Source organism: Amphiura filiformis, chromosome 4 (assembly GCF_039555335.1).
Source record: "Amphiura filiformis chromosome 4, Afil_fr2py, whole genome shotgun sequence".
NCBI lineage: Eukaryota > Metazoa > Echinodermata > Ophiuroidea > Amphilepidida > Amphiuridae > Amphiura > Amphiura filiformis.
In genome coordinates, this window is record NC_092631.1 from 31,633,243 (window position 1) to 31,651,194 (window position 17,952).

The 17,952-nt window shown below is 43.5% G+C and overlaps 1 protein-coding gene across 4 annotated transcripts in view; it reads left to right on the forward strand.

Annotated features, from left to right (window-relative positions):
* Positions 1 to 17,952, forward strand: part of LOC140150809 (histone deacetylase 4-like) — a 119,706-nt gene that overhangs the window by 16,938 nt on the left and 84,816 nt on the right. The window contains exon 1 of one of the 4 annotated variants that reach the window (XM_072172941.1): positions 9,408 to 10,288. The exons of 2 other annotated variants lie outside the window; for them this stretch is intronic. In XM_072172941.1, the coding sequence (XP_072029042.1) occupies positions 10,252 to 10,288 (37 nt within the window). In that variant the 5' untranslated portion in view covers positions 9,408 to 10,251. Of the gene's footprint in view, positions 1 to 9,407; positions 10,289 to 17,952 lie in introns of those variants that run through there. One more of the 4 variants, XM_072172944.1, reaches the window with a different exon arrangement.

Genomic DNA, 17,952 nt, shown 5'->3' on the forward strand with positions numbered 1-17,952 from the left:
ATTGCAGCCTGTAAGTTACAATAGATGTTTGTACATACACATTGTATTTCATGTACGGTAGGTTATTGTTGCTATGTTAGGGTGATTACTCTATCGTTATGTCTTCATTACCGTCCAATAAAGACGAAGTTAATCAGATATTCATACGGTGGGGATTGGTAGGGACCCGTCTGACATTTTAGTAATAAAGTTAGCCAGTCCTTACTTTACCACTAACGTTAGCGACCAGCCTCCGTGCTCAGGTTTGCTTACTGGGCTTGAGTCGCGTGTTGGGGGGTAGTGCCCCCTCCCTTTCTCTCCTCGCTCGCCTCGGCCCTGTCGGGCTTGCCCTTCCCTGGTGACGGAGCGGGACCCACACCCGCTCTGTTTCACCCACAGGGAGTGCTCACGATCTTCTAGATGTCTTTCTTTTGCTTAGGACTCTCCGAGTTCCAGCTTGACGATTGGGATAGGCTCCGTCCATCGCCATAAGACGAAGAAGAAATCTACCAAGGGCACTGGTAAGGTCGATCACGGTGGATTCTGCTGTGACAGCCCCTATGGGTCATGGCAGGTCTGCTTAAGGGGCTCCGGTCCCCGGACAAGCAGGCGGTTCCTTCGGGACTGCTAAGCGCGTCCAAAGGCTCAGCAGCCAGCGAAAGCACTGACTATACGTCCGAGCAAAGTAGCAGGCAGCAGAGCGGTAACCACCAGCGAAAACCCTAGCGGGTTTTGCAGCAGGAGGATACCAGTCGATCGGTAGATTCTGCTGTGACAGCCCCTATGGGTCATGGCAGGTCTGCTTAAGGGGCTCCGGTCCCCGGACAAGCAGGCGGTTCCTTCGGGACTGCTAAGCGCGTCCAAAGGCTCAGCAGCCAGCGAAAGCACTGACTATACGTCGGAGCAAAGTAGCAGGCAGCAGAGCGGTAACCACCAGCGACAACCCTAGCGGGCTTTGTAGCAGGAGGATACCAGCCCTCTAGCGAAAATCCTCACGGGTTTTTAGCAGGAGGACACCCGTCTGTCGCAGGCATGTCGACGGGCTCAAACAGCCACAGTAGTAGCCAGCGACGGGCAGCATGCAAGGGTACCCGGCTTGCCTGGGTTGAACCCTAGCATGCATGGGTTCAGCAGAGACGATACCGCGGCTAACGCTGTGGGTGTAGTCTTAGCAGAACCAACTGGGGTTGTCACACGGCAGCGTTCCATGGCGGGACCGCCGAGTGATACCCTGGGCCCTAGAATAGCTGCTGGCTGTCCACAGGGACTGGCTGGCGATTATTCAGGGGTTGGGCTCGCAGTCTCTCACGGGACAGCGACCCAGGTGCTTTCGGTGGCAGCTACAAAGACGAGCTACGGCTTGACTTCAGTGGTAGCCGCTATGCACCCGCCCATAGCTGCCGTGAGTGGTCCGCCACACACAGCGACCTTGGGCGAAGCTCTAGAGGGTACAGTAAGTAGCTTGAACAGCCTAGCTGATCAACAACCCACTTATGTCCTCGAGAGCCAGCGGAGCGTGGGTGATCCATTACCGTCAATGGGTCAATTACCCTCTCTTGATCGATCACTGTCAAATCAACAGGGCATAGCTCCATTGATTGACGCTGCCTATTCAGGTGGCGAGGTGATTGATCGGGGGTATGCACGCTCAGCTACCCGTGATACTAGGCAAGCTCCCTCTAGCCAAGGGACAGCCGGTATAGCGGGGTACCCATACACACGGCTTGATCCCCTTGCGGGGAACGCAGTGAGGCATGGGTACAGTGGTACACAGCCGGGGCCCTCACGGGCACCTACGCTAGTACCGCGCCGGTACCACGCCAGCACACAGCTTGATCCCCAAAACAGGGGACGCAGTGTGGCGAGGGTACAGCGGTCCACAGTTGGGAACCCTCACGGGTACCCACGCTGATACCGCACCGGTACCGCAGCACCGCTTTAGTCGCCACAGTCTCTGTGGCAACAAGGGGGAGGCGGTGCTGGTACTGCAGTACCATGGGGTTACCCTGGTGGCGGATCCTTTCAGGGTCAGCTGCCGGCTGGGTATGCCCGTGGTACCCGCCGCAGGGTGTTTCTTCCACGGCCTAGCACCGTGGCAAGTGTCGCCAGCGATGGCCACGCAGTACCAACATCAGCTGTTGACCAGGCCAGCCGGCATGGGGCTAACCCAGATCTTGATCAGGGTAGGCCCGGGCTGCTAAGCGCTAGGACGACGGCTGCGAGAGCATGCGGACCCAGTGGTGCCATGGCGGATACCTCAGGGTCTTGCGGGAGTACTCCCTCTTCTGCTGGCAGGTAGTCGGCGAGCCACACAGTGGTTATGCCTTCTTACCCGCTTTCAGATGCCCGTCCTCAGTTACCGTCATCATCGGAGCATGGTACGGATACTGTGGGCGAGGGAAAGGAGTCGGAAGCTGAGTCCGGTAGTGACATCACTACAATCTCCTTCCCCGCTGCCCCGCCGAGGGGAGCAACAGCACTGATCTTCCTCCGGACACCCCCTAAGGGGGAGTCCATGGAGGAGGACCAGGGGATCCTTTTCAGTAGGATGCTCAGCTGCTGCTTCCTCACAGGGGACGCCTGCACTCTCATTCCCGGCAAACCTCACGGGTAGATATCGTAGGGCTGTCGAGCTCAGTAGAGCTATGACGCCGCGTGCTTGCACGCTTCCTCTGCGTGTAACGCGGAGGACCACGGACCTACCTGAGGGGATCCGAGAGGGACCCAGATGTCGCCAGCGTATCACGCTCAGACAACATCTGAGCTCTTCCGCGAGGTGAGCCTATTAGCGGTGCTAACAGCTAGCCTCAACGAGAGCTCCATGGGCCTAGCCCATAGGGTGTCCACTCAGCGCCGGGGGGAGGGGCCTGCCACTCCAATCGCTCAACGCGATGGAAAGGCAGGGTCCTTTCTCTCTTTGGATGCTTCTGCGCTACGGTGGAGGACCGTGCAAAGAAGCTACCAACGGGAGCACTCTGAAGAGGTCGGAAACTGCCCTTACCATGGGTAGGAGCTCCGACTTCAGCAGGCCGTGCACCACCAACAGTACCCGAGCCCACTACCTCTGCAGCACCCATTTCTGGGAGGCGCAAGGGTAGCACAGGAACAGCTGGCAAGCCCGAAGAAGAGCAAGCGCTCTTCCAAGGGAAGCTAGGCAGAGCATTCCTGGGGGGCTCAGCGGTTTTTCCACAGGGGGATCTCCCAGTGGACGACCGCTTATGGCTTTCACCCAGAGGTGGGAAACCATCTCTTTGAGCGCCTGGGTATGGTCAGTGGTGAGTGGGGGTTACAGACTGGCAACCCAGTCTCCCCACATTCGTCTGCACATTTCAGAGGTCCACAGTAGTGCCGTCAGACGGCCCCCAGCGTCGGGCACTACTGACAGGGATCACACAGCTTCTCACGAAGCGGGCGATCGTCCCGGTCTACCCCCGTTCGACGGGTGATCTTGGGGCCATTGGCTCCAAGGAAGACCGGCGACGGGAGCCCCATCCGGAACCGCAGGCTGTTGAACACGTTCTTCAGGCCCAAGAGGTTCAGAATGGGGACTCTCGCCTCGGTGCTAGCCTGCCCCATCAGGGGCATGGGAACAGCATCGCTAGATCTCTCGGACGCCTATCTGCATATGCCAATCGCCTCTCAAGATCGGAGGCATCTGCGCTTCTAGGTACAGGATCAAAATTACCAGTTTTGATACCGGCCATCCGGCCTGTCCATCTCTCCCAGGGTGTTTAACACTCTTGGTCAGAGCGGTGGCAGCGTACCTGAAGCACAGGGGTGTCAACATCAGTTGCTGCCTGGACGTTTGGCTCATATACGGACGCACTCCACTGAAGACTACAGGTCTCATGGGGTTGATAGTCCGTGGGTGCGGGACCCTGGATTTTTGATCAGCTCAAAAAGTCCAGCGTGGTCCCGACGCAGACACCACTATTTGTAGGGGCCCAGATCACCCTCACGGAGGGGTTCATGGTGCTCTCACCCGAGCGGGTGATTTAACATGGTGCGGTGTGCCTGACTCTTGGCCGAGTCTCGGGCAAAACCCGCTGTGGCATGGATGAAGGTGGTAGGCCTAATGGCCAGTATGGTAGACCTCGTACTGTACTGCCGCTTTCTACGTTAGGCTTACCCAACTACACCTTCTAGCCTGCTTGCAGGCCCAGTCGTCACCAATATCCCTCGCGGTTCCGTTGTCGGAGATCGCGAGAGGAACTCTGGTGGTGGACCCATCAGCCCAATTTGACCCAGGGTGTCAGGTTTCCTGCACCCCGGTATGTCACGTAGTGAGCGACCATAGCGCCAAAACGGGGCTGGGGGTCCACATCCACGGAGACTCCGTCTCGGGCCTATGGGGGCCATAGAGACAGAGTTTCACATCAACCTCCTCGCTTACGAGGAGGTGATCGTGGAATCACATACCGTTGTCCTGACGGATAACACAACCGTGGTAGCCTACCCCAACAGACAAGGGGACTCCGGGCCACCACGATTGAGCCTGCATGCACGACACCTGATAGGGTGGTGCAAGTTCAGGCAGATTACGATGAGAGCGATACACATCGCGGGCGTCACCAGCATCCTCGCGCACAATCTGTCACGAGGAAGGGTGTCGGGACCAGCAGAATGGTCCCTTGCTCCGCAGGTCGCTCAGACGATCTTCAAGGGGATGTACCACCCTCGAAAGCTCTGTTCGCATCTCATCGCAATCATCCACTGCCGGTGTACTGCTCAAGGGTTGCGGACCCCTAAGCATTCACCGTGGACGCTCTGTCCATAGACTGGGGAGGATGACAGCTTATGCAGTCCCTCCGATCTCACTACTCATGAGGGTGGTGGCCAAGATCGGGTGGGAAGACTGCATTGTCATTCTGCTAGCGGCAAGGCCGCTGGCACTCCCCGAGGTACCAGATCTACTCCGGATGCCCGGAGCGGAGGTGTACCCAGTCTATCACTAGAGCACCTGCAGTTAGCTGCATGGCCCTTACCAGGGAACACGCAGCGGAGGGATACTTTTCATCAGAAGCTGTTTTTCTCATCGCCGGGCTAGACGGAAGTCTACCCTCCGTGACGTATAGCCAGAGTCTGGCTCCATACTACGCTTGGTGCAATGAGACAAATAGCTCTCCCGCTAGAGCCTCTGTGCTGCTAGTTCCGGAGTTTCTGACAGAAAAGTTCCAAGCAAGACTTCAGCGGGCCACTGGGGCCAGCTATAAGTCAGCTATCCTCTCCATTCACCGAGGTTTCGAGGCGGTCGACTATCATAGCCGATGGTTACCTTATTAGTCTACGCCTCGACGGTATGTTCAACGAGTGTCTACCAAAAGGAAAGTGATCCTCCTAAGGGATCCCAACACAGTCTTAGATTACTTTAAGGGTCACCCTTTTGACCTTCCGTCCAAAAGCGACGCTTAAATCGTAACTCTCAAGATGGCTTTCCGGTTTGGCGTTATTCGGGGCGCCGGTGCTGAGTTGCACACGGTCTCGAGGTTAGCTTCCGTGTTCACAAACACTGGAGCGACACTGTTTCGGCGCTCTGTTCTCGTGACTACTGAACGGTAGCGCTGTGCATACCGACATTCGTCCCTCTCCAATCCCCAGGGTTGGGCAAGGTTCGCTGAAGCCAAAGATAGGCTGGGGTGTCCGATAAGGCGCTGCAGCACTATTTCTTCCGAACACAAGCCTTGCGAGGGACTCACGACCGCATTCATCACCCTTACAGAGCCTTTCGGTCCAGCCGCTGTCGCAATGGCTGGTCCAGGTGTTGGTGGGGTCCGGGGGATCGCGAAGGTTTCGCGTCCCACGACCCACTCGACACGAGCTATCTCATCATCTTGGGTATACCGTTCGGTTGTCCCTTGAGGAGATCTAGCAGGCGGTGTCCCGGAAGCCACCTTCGCCCTTCTCTCGATACTTCCGCTTTACGTTAGTAATCAGAGACGGGCGGGAGGTTTACCGGGACATTGTTCGGCGATCATAATACGGTGGTGTACGGGTACCAGGTTTTCAGACTATACAGAATACTCAGCATGGTAAGAACCAGTGTCGCTATTCTTAACCACCAAACTTATTAAGTAAGGAGGTTTATGTCTGTGATCGCGTGGTCTTTTTTGTTTCCCGACCGTTGGGGGAAAAATTTCTGACCTCGCGAAAACCATCGTTACCCGCTCCCGATCCCTGATCAGATGCTGACCAATCTTGTACCTCCATCCGTCCGGTTACTTGCTAGATCGATCTTTCAGATGTTGATGCAAGAAGTATCTTAATCAACATCGGAAGCGGTAAGATCGACCGGTGTACTGAGTCTAGTCCCAAACAGAAATGTTTGGTAGACTCATAACCGGTCGATCTTACCTTTCCGATGTTGATTATCCCGACCCCGCCACCCCCTACAAGTTTGGTCCGGTAGGGGATCCCAAGTCGGATAAGGGGCGATCATATGGTGTGACGTCACCTTTTGGGTGAGTCCACCGGGGATCGGGGTTTTTGTTATTTATTCATTTATGTGGGACAAAATGACTATTGGTTTTTCCGCATCTCGGGATCGATGCAAGAAGTATCTTAATCAACATCGGAAAGGTAAGATCGCACCGGTTATGAGTCTACCAAACATTTCTGTTTGGGACTATAATTAAGGTTTGGGATCCGTGGTCACCCAGGGGTCAAATTACTAAAAACTGTTGTATGGGCACGAAACTTGATAGGTACAATCAACATTTTGAGTCAAATTTTTGGAAGGTCATTCCAGGGTCATCCAAGGTCACTCGGGTCATCGGAGGTCAAATTACTAAAAACTGTCGTATGGGCACGAAACTTGGTAAGTACAGTCAACATTTAGAGTCAAAATTTTGAAAGGTTATTTCGGGGTCATCTGGGGTCACCCAGGGTCATCTGGGGTCAAATTACTAAAAACTGTCCTATGGGCATGAAACTTGGTGAGTACAGTCAACATTTAGAGCCAAATTTTTTAGGTCATCCAAGGTCACCCAGGGGTCATCTGAGGTCAAATTACTAAAAACTGTCATATGGGCATGAAATTTGGTGGGTACAGTCAACATTTAGGGTCACATTTTTGGGGTCACCCAGGGGTCATCTGAGGTCAAATTACTAAAAACTGTTGTATGGGCATGAAACTTGGTGGGTACAATCAACATTTAGAGCCAACATTTTTAAAGGTCATTTTGGGGTCATCCAGGGTTATCTGAGGTCAAGTTACTAAAAACTGTCATATGGGCACAAAACTTGCTGGGTACAGTCAACATATTTAGAGTCAAATTTTTGGAAGGTCATTTCAGGGTCATCTTGGGTCACCCAGGGGTCATCTGAGGTCAAATTACTAAAAACTGTCGTATGGGCATGAAACTTGGTCAACAGTTAGAATCAAATTTTTGGAAGGTCATTTCGGGGTCATCCAAGGTCACCTAGAGGTCATCTGAGGTCAAATCACTAATAACTGTCGTATGGGTATGAAACTTGGTGGGTACATTCAACATTTAGAGCCAAATGTTTGGAAGGTAATTTCAAGATCATCCATGATCACCCAGGGGTCATCAGAGGTCAAATTACTAAAAACTCTTGTATTGGGCATGAAACTTGGTGAATACAGTCAACATTTAGAGCCAAATTGTGTAAGGTCATTTCAGGGTCACCAGGGGTCATCTGAGGTGAAATTAGTAAAAACTGTCTGAACAGTCGGATGGGCATGAAATTTGGTGGGTACAGTCACCATCAGCCAGGTAATCGTGCCCAGCTGATTTACCTCTACCAAAAATAATCGCAAAAGCAGGCAGTCGCGAAAGCAGGCGAGGCTCGTGGTTCGAGAACCGCCTTGTTTAACAAAAATATTGGTAAAAATTTTGGCCTCCATGGACTAGATTATGTCACAAATAATAAATATGCAAATAACTTGACATAAAACTATACAGCACATCAGGCCAATTCAAATTCAAATTCAGATATAAAGGCAAACATGGAGTAAAAAAAACAATAAAATACATATCACAAAACTTCATAAATTGAGAACCAAACTTGAGGCCTATGGTGTTTTCAATATATGTGATGCGATCAAGCAAAATCAGTCGAAACTCAGAAATATTGATTTTGAGATATAGCCAAACAAAGGACATATTTCCTTTTCTTTTCTATTGTTTTGGAACCTCTTAAATTGCTCATATCTTTGGAACTGGATGTTCAATTTCAACGGGATTTTCTGCAAAATCCAGATTTGTAAATGCTTTTTACTATCCTATAAGAAACTGAAAATTTGATATTTCCGAGTTCCGACTGACTTTGCTTGATCGCATCACATATGATAGCTTATGTTTGTATAATAAAGATAGTAATTATAGTAAGTCAATTTTCAAAAGGTCAAAAAAGTACATTGTCAAGAAGTAAAGGTCATACACCAGTATCACAACATTTAAAGTCAATTTGATGATCTAAAAAGGATACTATTGTTAGGTTTGGAAATTTCATAAAAATCAATTTTTTCTCTCCACTTTTGTATGACTATTTCTTGAGGGATACAGCAATAGCGCTTTCGTGAAAGTGTCATTTGAAAAGAAAGACACAAGAAGAAACAAATCTAAAAACAAAACAAAATAGCATATTAGAGCAAGACAAATGATAGAATAACAAACAAAGAAAATAAAAACAACAAATAAAAAACAATTTCTCCATGAAACAAAAGCAGAATCATCACCAGCATCATTATCACCAGCATCATTATCACCAACGACAACAACAATAACAACAACAACAACAACAACAAACAGGCTAGGGTAGGAAATATTAACATGCAAACTGCTAGTTGCACTTGAAGATGTGTCAGGATGGCTAATTAATGTGCCGTCTATCTCTTGTCACCCTGTGCTGGAGGACATGGCCAGCCAACGTTTTTAAATAACACTGAACTTTTAGTTTAATCTAGGCCAAGCCTGTGTGATCTTGATTCTAAATTTATCCTAAATACTTATTGCAAACAATTCAATGTATTTGTGGAATGGGCAAGAAGGCTTTCTTAATAGCTCTTTAATTTGGGTCCTATAATATTAGCATTTGCAAGACATAGATGAGTTTAAAATAGTAATTAATTTGCAAGCTGATGAAACATATTTTAATGATAGGAATGATTAGACTTATCCTGCCATTCTAATTACTTGATTGATTATTGCTGTGTTTTTCAGGACTGATATTTATAAATAGATTTCAAAAACATGTCATTGTGTAGTGGTTAAGGTGTTAATAGACTTCCACGCAGTCAGTGCAGAGATCTGTAGTGTGCAGTCAGATTAACTGTGGCTAATAATAGGTCTGCGAAGGAAACTATAGACAATATCCTGGTGATTATTGTGCTATGGGTTATTTTTAGTCAACTATGAAGGCTGAGTTAGGCAAGGAGCGAGCTCCTTTTGAGTTGGGTCACTGACTATATGCCAGCGTTGAGTGCTTGCCAGTGCCATTACATTGCATAGTTAGAATTACTCATACAAGCTGTTCTCACTTCAGCTTCAATCCGATGCTGCTTTCACTTAGAGTGCAGCAAACGTGAATGGAATCGTAATAACTCAGGATAGAGTGATAGTGTGCGGAGGATCACTGCTTTCCGTAGACAGACTTGGCAGGGTATGGATACACTTATCATCATATGAAGATCATAAGTCTTCTCCATGCTGGAATTACCACTCGCTTTCCCTTTTTAATTACGCAGACACTTGCCTTCTTTGATGAGCCGGTATTACTTTATCTGAACTTGCAACAGAAATGCTAGTGGATGCTAGTGGTTTGTTTCCATGTGAATAAAGAGTCAAGAAGGCAGCAATCTACATCTTGAGACAGGCAAGCAGGTCTTCTGTCCAACTGACTGGCTCGCAAGTTTTGATCAATCTACCTTTGATCGTGCTCATCAGGTTGAATTGGATTTACCAGAAATAGCATTGTATAATTGACGTGCGTGGGTGAGAGATATTCCTATAATTGCGACTTTTTATAGTCTTTCGTGAACTGGAAGTTAATACAACAACTTGTAAATGGACGACTGTAGGTTTCTTGTTCATACGGACTGTTTATAATCAAATCAGGTTATTTTGTCATCATGTTTTCGTCATCCTCCAAGTCTCGTGCGAGTATTAACGTCATCTGACGTTGACTCAATGTCAACTTGAAATACAATTTGGAATATATATCGAACAAGCTAGATAAAACGATTTTGTCTTCATCTCTTTTACAAGTAATATCAACATCGATACTTTTGTGGATAGTGAACTAACAAGGGTCATGAGGGAGAGGTTGCAAGTAGTTTACGAGGCAGCGGGTAAGTAGTGAATGGGCTCAATTATATTTGCGCATGTGTGAAACGGTGAAATCCAAACTACTGCAACACACATTGACATTGCAATGTGATTGGGTCAAGCAGTTGATGAAGAGTTTGTCATTGGTTCAAAGCAGTTGATGAAAAGTTTGTCATTGGTTCAAAGCAGCAATGTGATGTAATTGGTTTACAAGCAGCTGATAGAGTTTGTAGAGCATCAAAACTGACCTTATAGGTAGCATTTAAAATGTGACAAGGATTTGAATGTCTGGCACCATCTTGATTTCTTTGCCAAAGTGACCATACCTGTCCTTTCGGGCACATAGAGGTTCACATCACTCACATGACACGGTAAATTATTAGTCCCATGTAGTATTGTTTGCATGTAGATTCTTAAGGGGTCTGCTACAGAGGATCGTTTCCCCCATACTCTGCAAGGAATGGAATGCCCAATAAACCAGGATAGGTTCATTGTTGTCTTGGTGCAGATGTGTCAGCTGTTGATAATCTATACAAGCCTGGACATAATAATGATAAATATGTTTTTTCTTATATAGTGCATTGCACAAAATATCTCAAACTGTAAGTTACAATAATTAAAAGCTAACAAAATTGATATTATACAATGGTTAAAACCACATTACAAAAATACAGGTAGATTAACCCTAACCCTACCCGTGGTTTTTGTGCTATCGGAAGGGAAAGAAGGAACGAAAAAGGAGGGAAGATGAAGAAGAAAGTCACTTGGCACCCCCGGGATTCGAGCCTCGGACCCCTCGCATGCCACGCAGAAGATCCCTAGCATGTAGCTACACAGGTGACGTTGGCCCGGCCAACGATTCCCTGGGTATATATGACTTTGTCTGATTGCGTCATCAAGTCCCGTGGAATCCATGCACGCAGAGTGGTTTTAATAGTGAGCTTTAGTGAGTCCTAGTTGGGTTAGGGTTAAAGCTATTTCACTGCTAGGCAAGTATAAGTATACATTGGACATGGGTAAAATAGCAATCAGAGCAAAGAATTTGAAAAAAAATGCAGGACATAAAAAAGAAAAACAAATATATGTGCAAGAAACACACACAAAAAAAGATTTTGATGTCAAAACATTTCAAATAATGTTACACTTCATTTGAAAGCTTCATAGGACCAGACCGATATTTAAATTTCTGTTTATTCTTTGCCAATATAATAGTCTAGGTACACAATCATGACAATTGTGGTGACTTGTGTCTACTGTCCTTCTTTTGAACTAGGTTGGAATGATCAAATACAAAACCCTGGTCAACCTAGGACAATCTGTGTATTACTTGGAAAAGGTTGCCAGTTAATGCAGTTTAGTTTAGAGTGTTGCCGGTAAATGTGCTTAGAAACAGACCAGTCCGGCGTGATGCGGTGTGGACACCAGGCTACCGTAGTCCATCTTAAAGAGGTAGAACATGTGGTGTGGTACCTTGTATTTCTGCCAGTAGAAACACAATGGTTAACAGTTGCTAGGTGTTGCACATCTTTCATATACATTTTGTGCATTCCATTGGACCTTTATTAATGCAGCTTCGGAGTCGAGGAATTATACACACCGCAACATTCATTTTAACTTCAGCATCAGTAGAAACGTGCTTGGTGTTGGTGAATCAGATTGTGGGTTACCAGGTACTACTGGGTGCTCAGTATAAACACACAGATATAAATGCTACATTCTAGTCAATGTATTTGGCTATAGGCCTTAATGTTTAAATATAATGAACTGTCATATTGTTTACACTTAAAAGTGGGTGACCCAATTGACATCCTCATCCTTCACTTCACCCCATCAAAATTGAAAAATTTGGGGCAATATGGGTATCTGAAAAAAGTTATTTTTTCTCATAACCCCAGTAATATTTTTAGGCCTGAAATATGATTCTATGATGCATTTTTTCTTTTAGAATCTAAACCAGTGTAGAAAAACACAGCCACAAAAGACCCAAAGAAAAACTTGATAAACTAAAATCTCATTCATTGAAACTAGATTTTAAATGAGAAACTTAAGATATAAATATTGTGATTATGCAAATCATACTTCTTGTTAAAAGGGTTGGCCAGACATAATTTTATTTTGATAATCACTGGTATTAACAGATGTTCATGACATATGCATTTTATTGCATTATATATATTAAACATGAAAAATGTGTAGTCTATTTAGGCGAGATTTTATCTTGGTTAAATATAGCGGCTGATATCTATATTTGTCACACATGCTACAAATAGCCATTCAGTCATTGCTATGGTTTCCCTAATCAATTATAAGCCAGATCCCCATTCTTTGTCTCTTTCTTGCGGATTAGAAGCGATGAGTGAATCATTGGAAATCTATAAAGAGAAACGGCTTGGAATGATGGTTATAATTGTTGTAATATATTGTGATTCTGTAGACTTTGTATACCATAGAATTCCGTCTACAAGCATATATGACTAAATGTTGGTTTTTTTTTACGAAAGAGACAAAATTCAGCTCAGACACCCTCCACCTCCACAAAAATGTGATTTGGAGCTTGAGCAACTGTATTTTTGACACAGGCGGCTGTACAAACATGCATTATTGTACAAGACTATTGTAATGTTTTGTGGAGGAAATTGTCAAAAAAATCCTCATTTAGAGGTATACTATAATGCTTGCAGATGAAATTCTACGGTATGTCATTTATGTGTGTTTATTTGTTTACAAATGAGGCAAGGGCAACCTGGAAAGGGAAGTTGAATTAGGAATGTTTTTATCGTGATGTAAGAGAGTTCCTCTAGAAGTTGTAGGCAAATAGACGTCATCTATTTGTTGGCAAACATTACTAAGGCGAGTTGAAGGGAAGTGGGATTATGACTTTTTCACATACTGATTGAAGCGTACAGCATTTTACTATCCAAAAAAGTACCTTAGCTATCTTTGAGCCATAGTGTTGGCATTGTAAATTAGTTTAAAGCATTGGTGTGATGAGGAAGATTACTTTGTGATGTTTTGTGAAGTCAGAATCTTGCCATGTCTTTCACATGGTCATTTTTCTTTCTTGGAAGTTGAGATTTGAGGTTGATGTAAGAAAATATTCAAATCTCCCATTCAGTCACAACATCATCAACAACAACAATAACATCAACAACAAGGCACCTTATGCCGACAAAATGGCCTCGAGGCACTTTATAACATGAAGTCAAAATGATTAAAACTAGATATGTTAAATAATATACAGATTTAACAACCTATTTTATACACAATACTTACACGCATGCAACATTTAAAACAAAAATAGAATGCAATGACTGAGTAAAACAGAAATTTGCAATATAATAATAAGGCACTCTGTGTTATAATTCAGTTGAGATCCTTCCTCGTGATTTTGTATTTTTCCACTCTATAACTAAAAATAAAACGGGTTCAATAGAAACACTAAAAAACTTTGTAACATTAAAAGCAAACACTTTGAGTAATTGAAGCGCTGCTATTGAATTGTGCCATCTTTGCTGTCCCTTCATTCTGATTATTAACTCTGGTTGGGAGAAAAGATGAGTATGGCCGTAAATATGAAAAGGTATATATAAATATTGTATATGTATATATAGCACTGGTGATGTGATCTTTCTCCTTGAAATTGCCAAGGGACTGTATATTGAGAGTGTCTTGGCGATTAGTGGAGCCAGAAATAGATTCCACTCAGTTCTTTATCTGTAGTGTAATGCTTTTATTGCATTCAATGCTGCAGATTTCTAGATGCATCATCAATTTCAAGGATTTTGTTTCTTCTTTTATGTAGTAGGCCAGTGAAAGTCGATTTTGAGTTTCCCCGTCACCCGCCCTCACTTCATTTTCTGACCCTCACTTGAATTCATTATTGTGATTTTCCAAATAATACCGATAAAAACTGGTTATATTTGCAAAAACAATTATGAATATCCCTTTATTTTTTGTGGAAAAATCAAAATCAAAACATACATTTTGCTGTCAATATACTTTTGAACCTCATTTGGGATAAACATCCATCTTCAAGTGAGTGAGTGGCAAATAACAACACATTTTACATGCGTGTTGGTATAATGAAAGGCAGAAAAATAATGAATAATTAATAATGAAAAAGTTACCTCACTTGTTTTCAGAAATTATGTGACGGGAAACTCAAAATTGACTGTTAGGGGCCTAATGGATGAAATTTAATGCATTGTTTTTCATGTGATAGCACATTTCAGCCAGGGGTCACATCTAGGTTCCCCCTTCTAGCCACCCCTCATCCTTAGTACAGTCATTGCCCAATTTTTGTGCACTATATGCAGTCCACAAAAATTGATAAACAAATAAATTTTTGGTGGCTAAAACCACTGCAGAAAGCTATATTTTATGATAAACCATGTTTTATCATGGAGGAGGAAGTGATGTTGTGAAAAGTGAACCTTCCTCCCAATATTTGGACCTTCTTTGACCAAACAAACATTAAAAAAACCTGGAATATTTTCACATTTTCTGCATACGGGCTTGAAAGATCAGGAAGAAAGACTGTACCATCATTGTTTAGTGTACACTATGTTTCATGCTGATAGCTACCATGTTTGACATGAAGTGGCTAGTGCTACAGATGCATAAGTCAGTCACTTTATTAGGGGTGCTTATCACAGCAGCTCAAGGGAGTATCCCATCATGCATTGCAGTATATCTGCATGCTCCATAGCAAATGTATACAAAAAATAAACAAGAGCTGCTTAGATATTGAGAGCTATTGATAGATTTACAATACTCTATGGGTGATATTTGTTCAAACAAAATCCTAAGATTCCCTGATTTTGTGTACATTTTGTGGGATTTTGTGTACATTTTCTATGGCACAATCAGTTGTACTGTGGTACCGCAAAGCATAATGGGATACTCCCTACAGCTGCTGTGGGTGCTTTGGATGAATTGAGAGTCAAAATTGGGAATTATACAGAGTATCATATCTCAATAGTCAAAATCATCTTAATCCAAAGCTGGAAGGTTTAGATGGTAATTCTTAGACATTTGGCAAGTGTAATGAAATGGGCATGCATAGACAGTTAGTTGTCAATTGAAAAAAAAAATCCGTTCTGGGCACTTATTACAGAAGGGTGTTTTTTAGGTTGGTAATCATGAACACAAGATCCCAAAATAGTTGGCAGGCAATTTAATGGAATCAGTTACATTGCCATTGACATGATTTATTACCTTATATGGATTTTGACTACTTAAAATGGCACTAATTTGGTTCAAAATTCTTGAAAGCAAGGAAGTCACCATTTAAAAATAGGTACATGATATAAAAATAACAATGTGCTATGGGGAGAGTGAGCGAGAGAGAGAGTGAGTTGGTAAAAAAGCGGTTAGATCAGCCCGAACATGACATACATGTTTGTAGTGGCCTGACACATACCTGCAGGGGTAACAAACAGGATATAGGGAGGAAATTAGAGCGATAAAGACATTGAATAAAAATATGAGCAAACCAAAATAGAAGTTGAATTAGTGGTGGCTATTTTTTGCAGTAAATTTATAGTCAGGGGATACGAGGTGGATTTGAGTTGTCCATAAACAGATGTTAGATATCCTATTTAATGTAGCGCAAGGGGTGCCCAGAAATAGCAACATCATGAGGCCCATTTTGTATCCACAGATGAACCCTCAAAGTTTGGGGACGTGAACTTATCAGGAGTTCAAATTGGTTGCTTTTTATTCATTTTCACACTTGGCTTGCTTTTCGAAGTACCAGTATTTTGCATGCCATAACTCGGTTGGAAAAAGAATCCCAGATATTTTTGACATTTGGAAGAAAATTGGTATTTCCCAAATTTTAAAATTGAGAAAAATATTTGTTGGAAATTTTGCCCATTTTGCTGTATATATGTACCATTAATGGATAATATGTTCAATATTAATTTAGGCAAATTATGCAACTTTTGTTAAACTGATTAAACCGGAATTACACATTTTGATCACAAGGGATACTTGTGTGCTTGCATTTTCTTTGTGCATTGAGGATTTTCATGTTTTGCAGGGTTAGGGTAAATGCTTTTGTCACAATTTTAAGTTTGAAATCGCCTGGGCTACATGCAAAATGCATAGTGGCCCTCAGATCCAAAAAGGTGGGTCACCCCTTACTGACTGACCTGGTGAAACCATTCAATTGCTTCTGTCAAGAATAGCATAGTCATTATTGTTGTTATGAGTGAATGGCATGAAGTCAATTGTTTGAAAGTTCAATTTTTTTAGGGTCATTTTATTGCCAGTCCCGCTGCAGATCACATGTGCAATGAACCAAAAACAGGACAAAAAAAAAAATTCCATCTTGGTCAAAAATTTCACACAGACTAAGTTTTTGAAAAATATCTCTTATCATCTTAACGGACAAGTTTTATTAACAGGAATTTTTAAACAAAATTATGTGAAAAAGGGCATGGAAATTTATCCCAGTGTATTGCAATTTTGAACACAGTTGTACTTATTTAGTGTCAAATGCCAAAGTTTGCCAAAGTTTTCCTGGCCGCATCAGGTAATTTAAGGAGATAATAGTCTAGACATCAAGATTGTGACAGACTGGGGTAATGCTGCCAGAGATTATTTCTTACAGGTAGGCCTAGAACTTATATAACTGCAGATCATTGGGTTCCTGTAAAACTTAACTAGAGTAGTTTTTACACTGAACACAGATCAGCTATTATAGCAAGCATTTTTTTTCAAATGTTTCTTGAAAGAACTTTCTAGGGTGGGTTTATGGTGAGTCTCCTTCATTATCTATGCACAGACTCAAGGTGTGTGAGGAATGCCTACTGGTAATCCTGACTCAACACATTGTCATTGTCAGTGGAAAGTTCTGCTGGTAGTGCAGTTGCAGATTGTGGATTCATACCTCAAAACTTTTATCATTCGGGAGTAGTTTTCTTTTCACATCAGAGTTGAAGACAATTCAAGAATATTACACAGAAGTCAATTTATCATCAGTGGCAACAATAACAGGTATATAACTAGAGCAACTGTGCCCTTGGCAAGGGCACGAGGTAAGTTAGGCGGATGACTGTGACGATCTGATCCAGCAGCCAATGTGCTGGATTGTATTAATTTAATAAGACTGTTTACGTTAATTGCCGTTTTAATATACCTTGATCGTGGAAAGCTGGCATTTTGAAAACTTTTAAAATATTTAAAACATGTTAAGAATGTCATAAGAATCATTGCATTTAAATTTCAGCTCAATTAGAGCAATTTGAAACACTTGACCTTTGACTCCTTTATGACCCCTTAATGACCTTAAATGAATTTTAAAATATTTTCAAAATGTTTAAAATGTCATAAGGATCATTGCATTTGAATTTCAGTTCAATTGGAACATTTTGGAAACTTGACCTATGACCCCTTTATGACCACTTAATGACCTTAAATGAATCTTACAATGTTTTTAAAATGTTTAGAATGTCATAAGGATCATTGTATACAAATTTCAGCTCAATCAGAGCATTTAAAAAAATTGACCTTTGACCTCTTTATGACCTTAAATGAATTTTAAAATATTTGTCAAATGTTTAGAATGTCATAAGGATCATTACATTTAAATTTCAGCTCAATTGGACCATTTTGAAAAATTTGACCTTTGACCCCTTTATGACCCCTTAATGACCTTAAATAAATTTTAAAATGTTTTAAA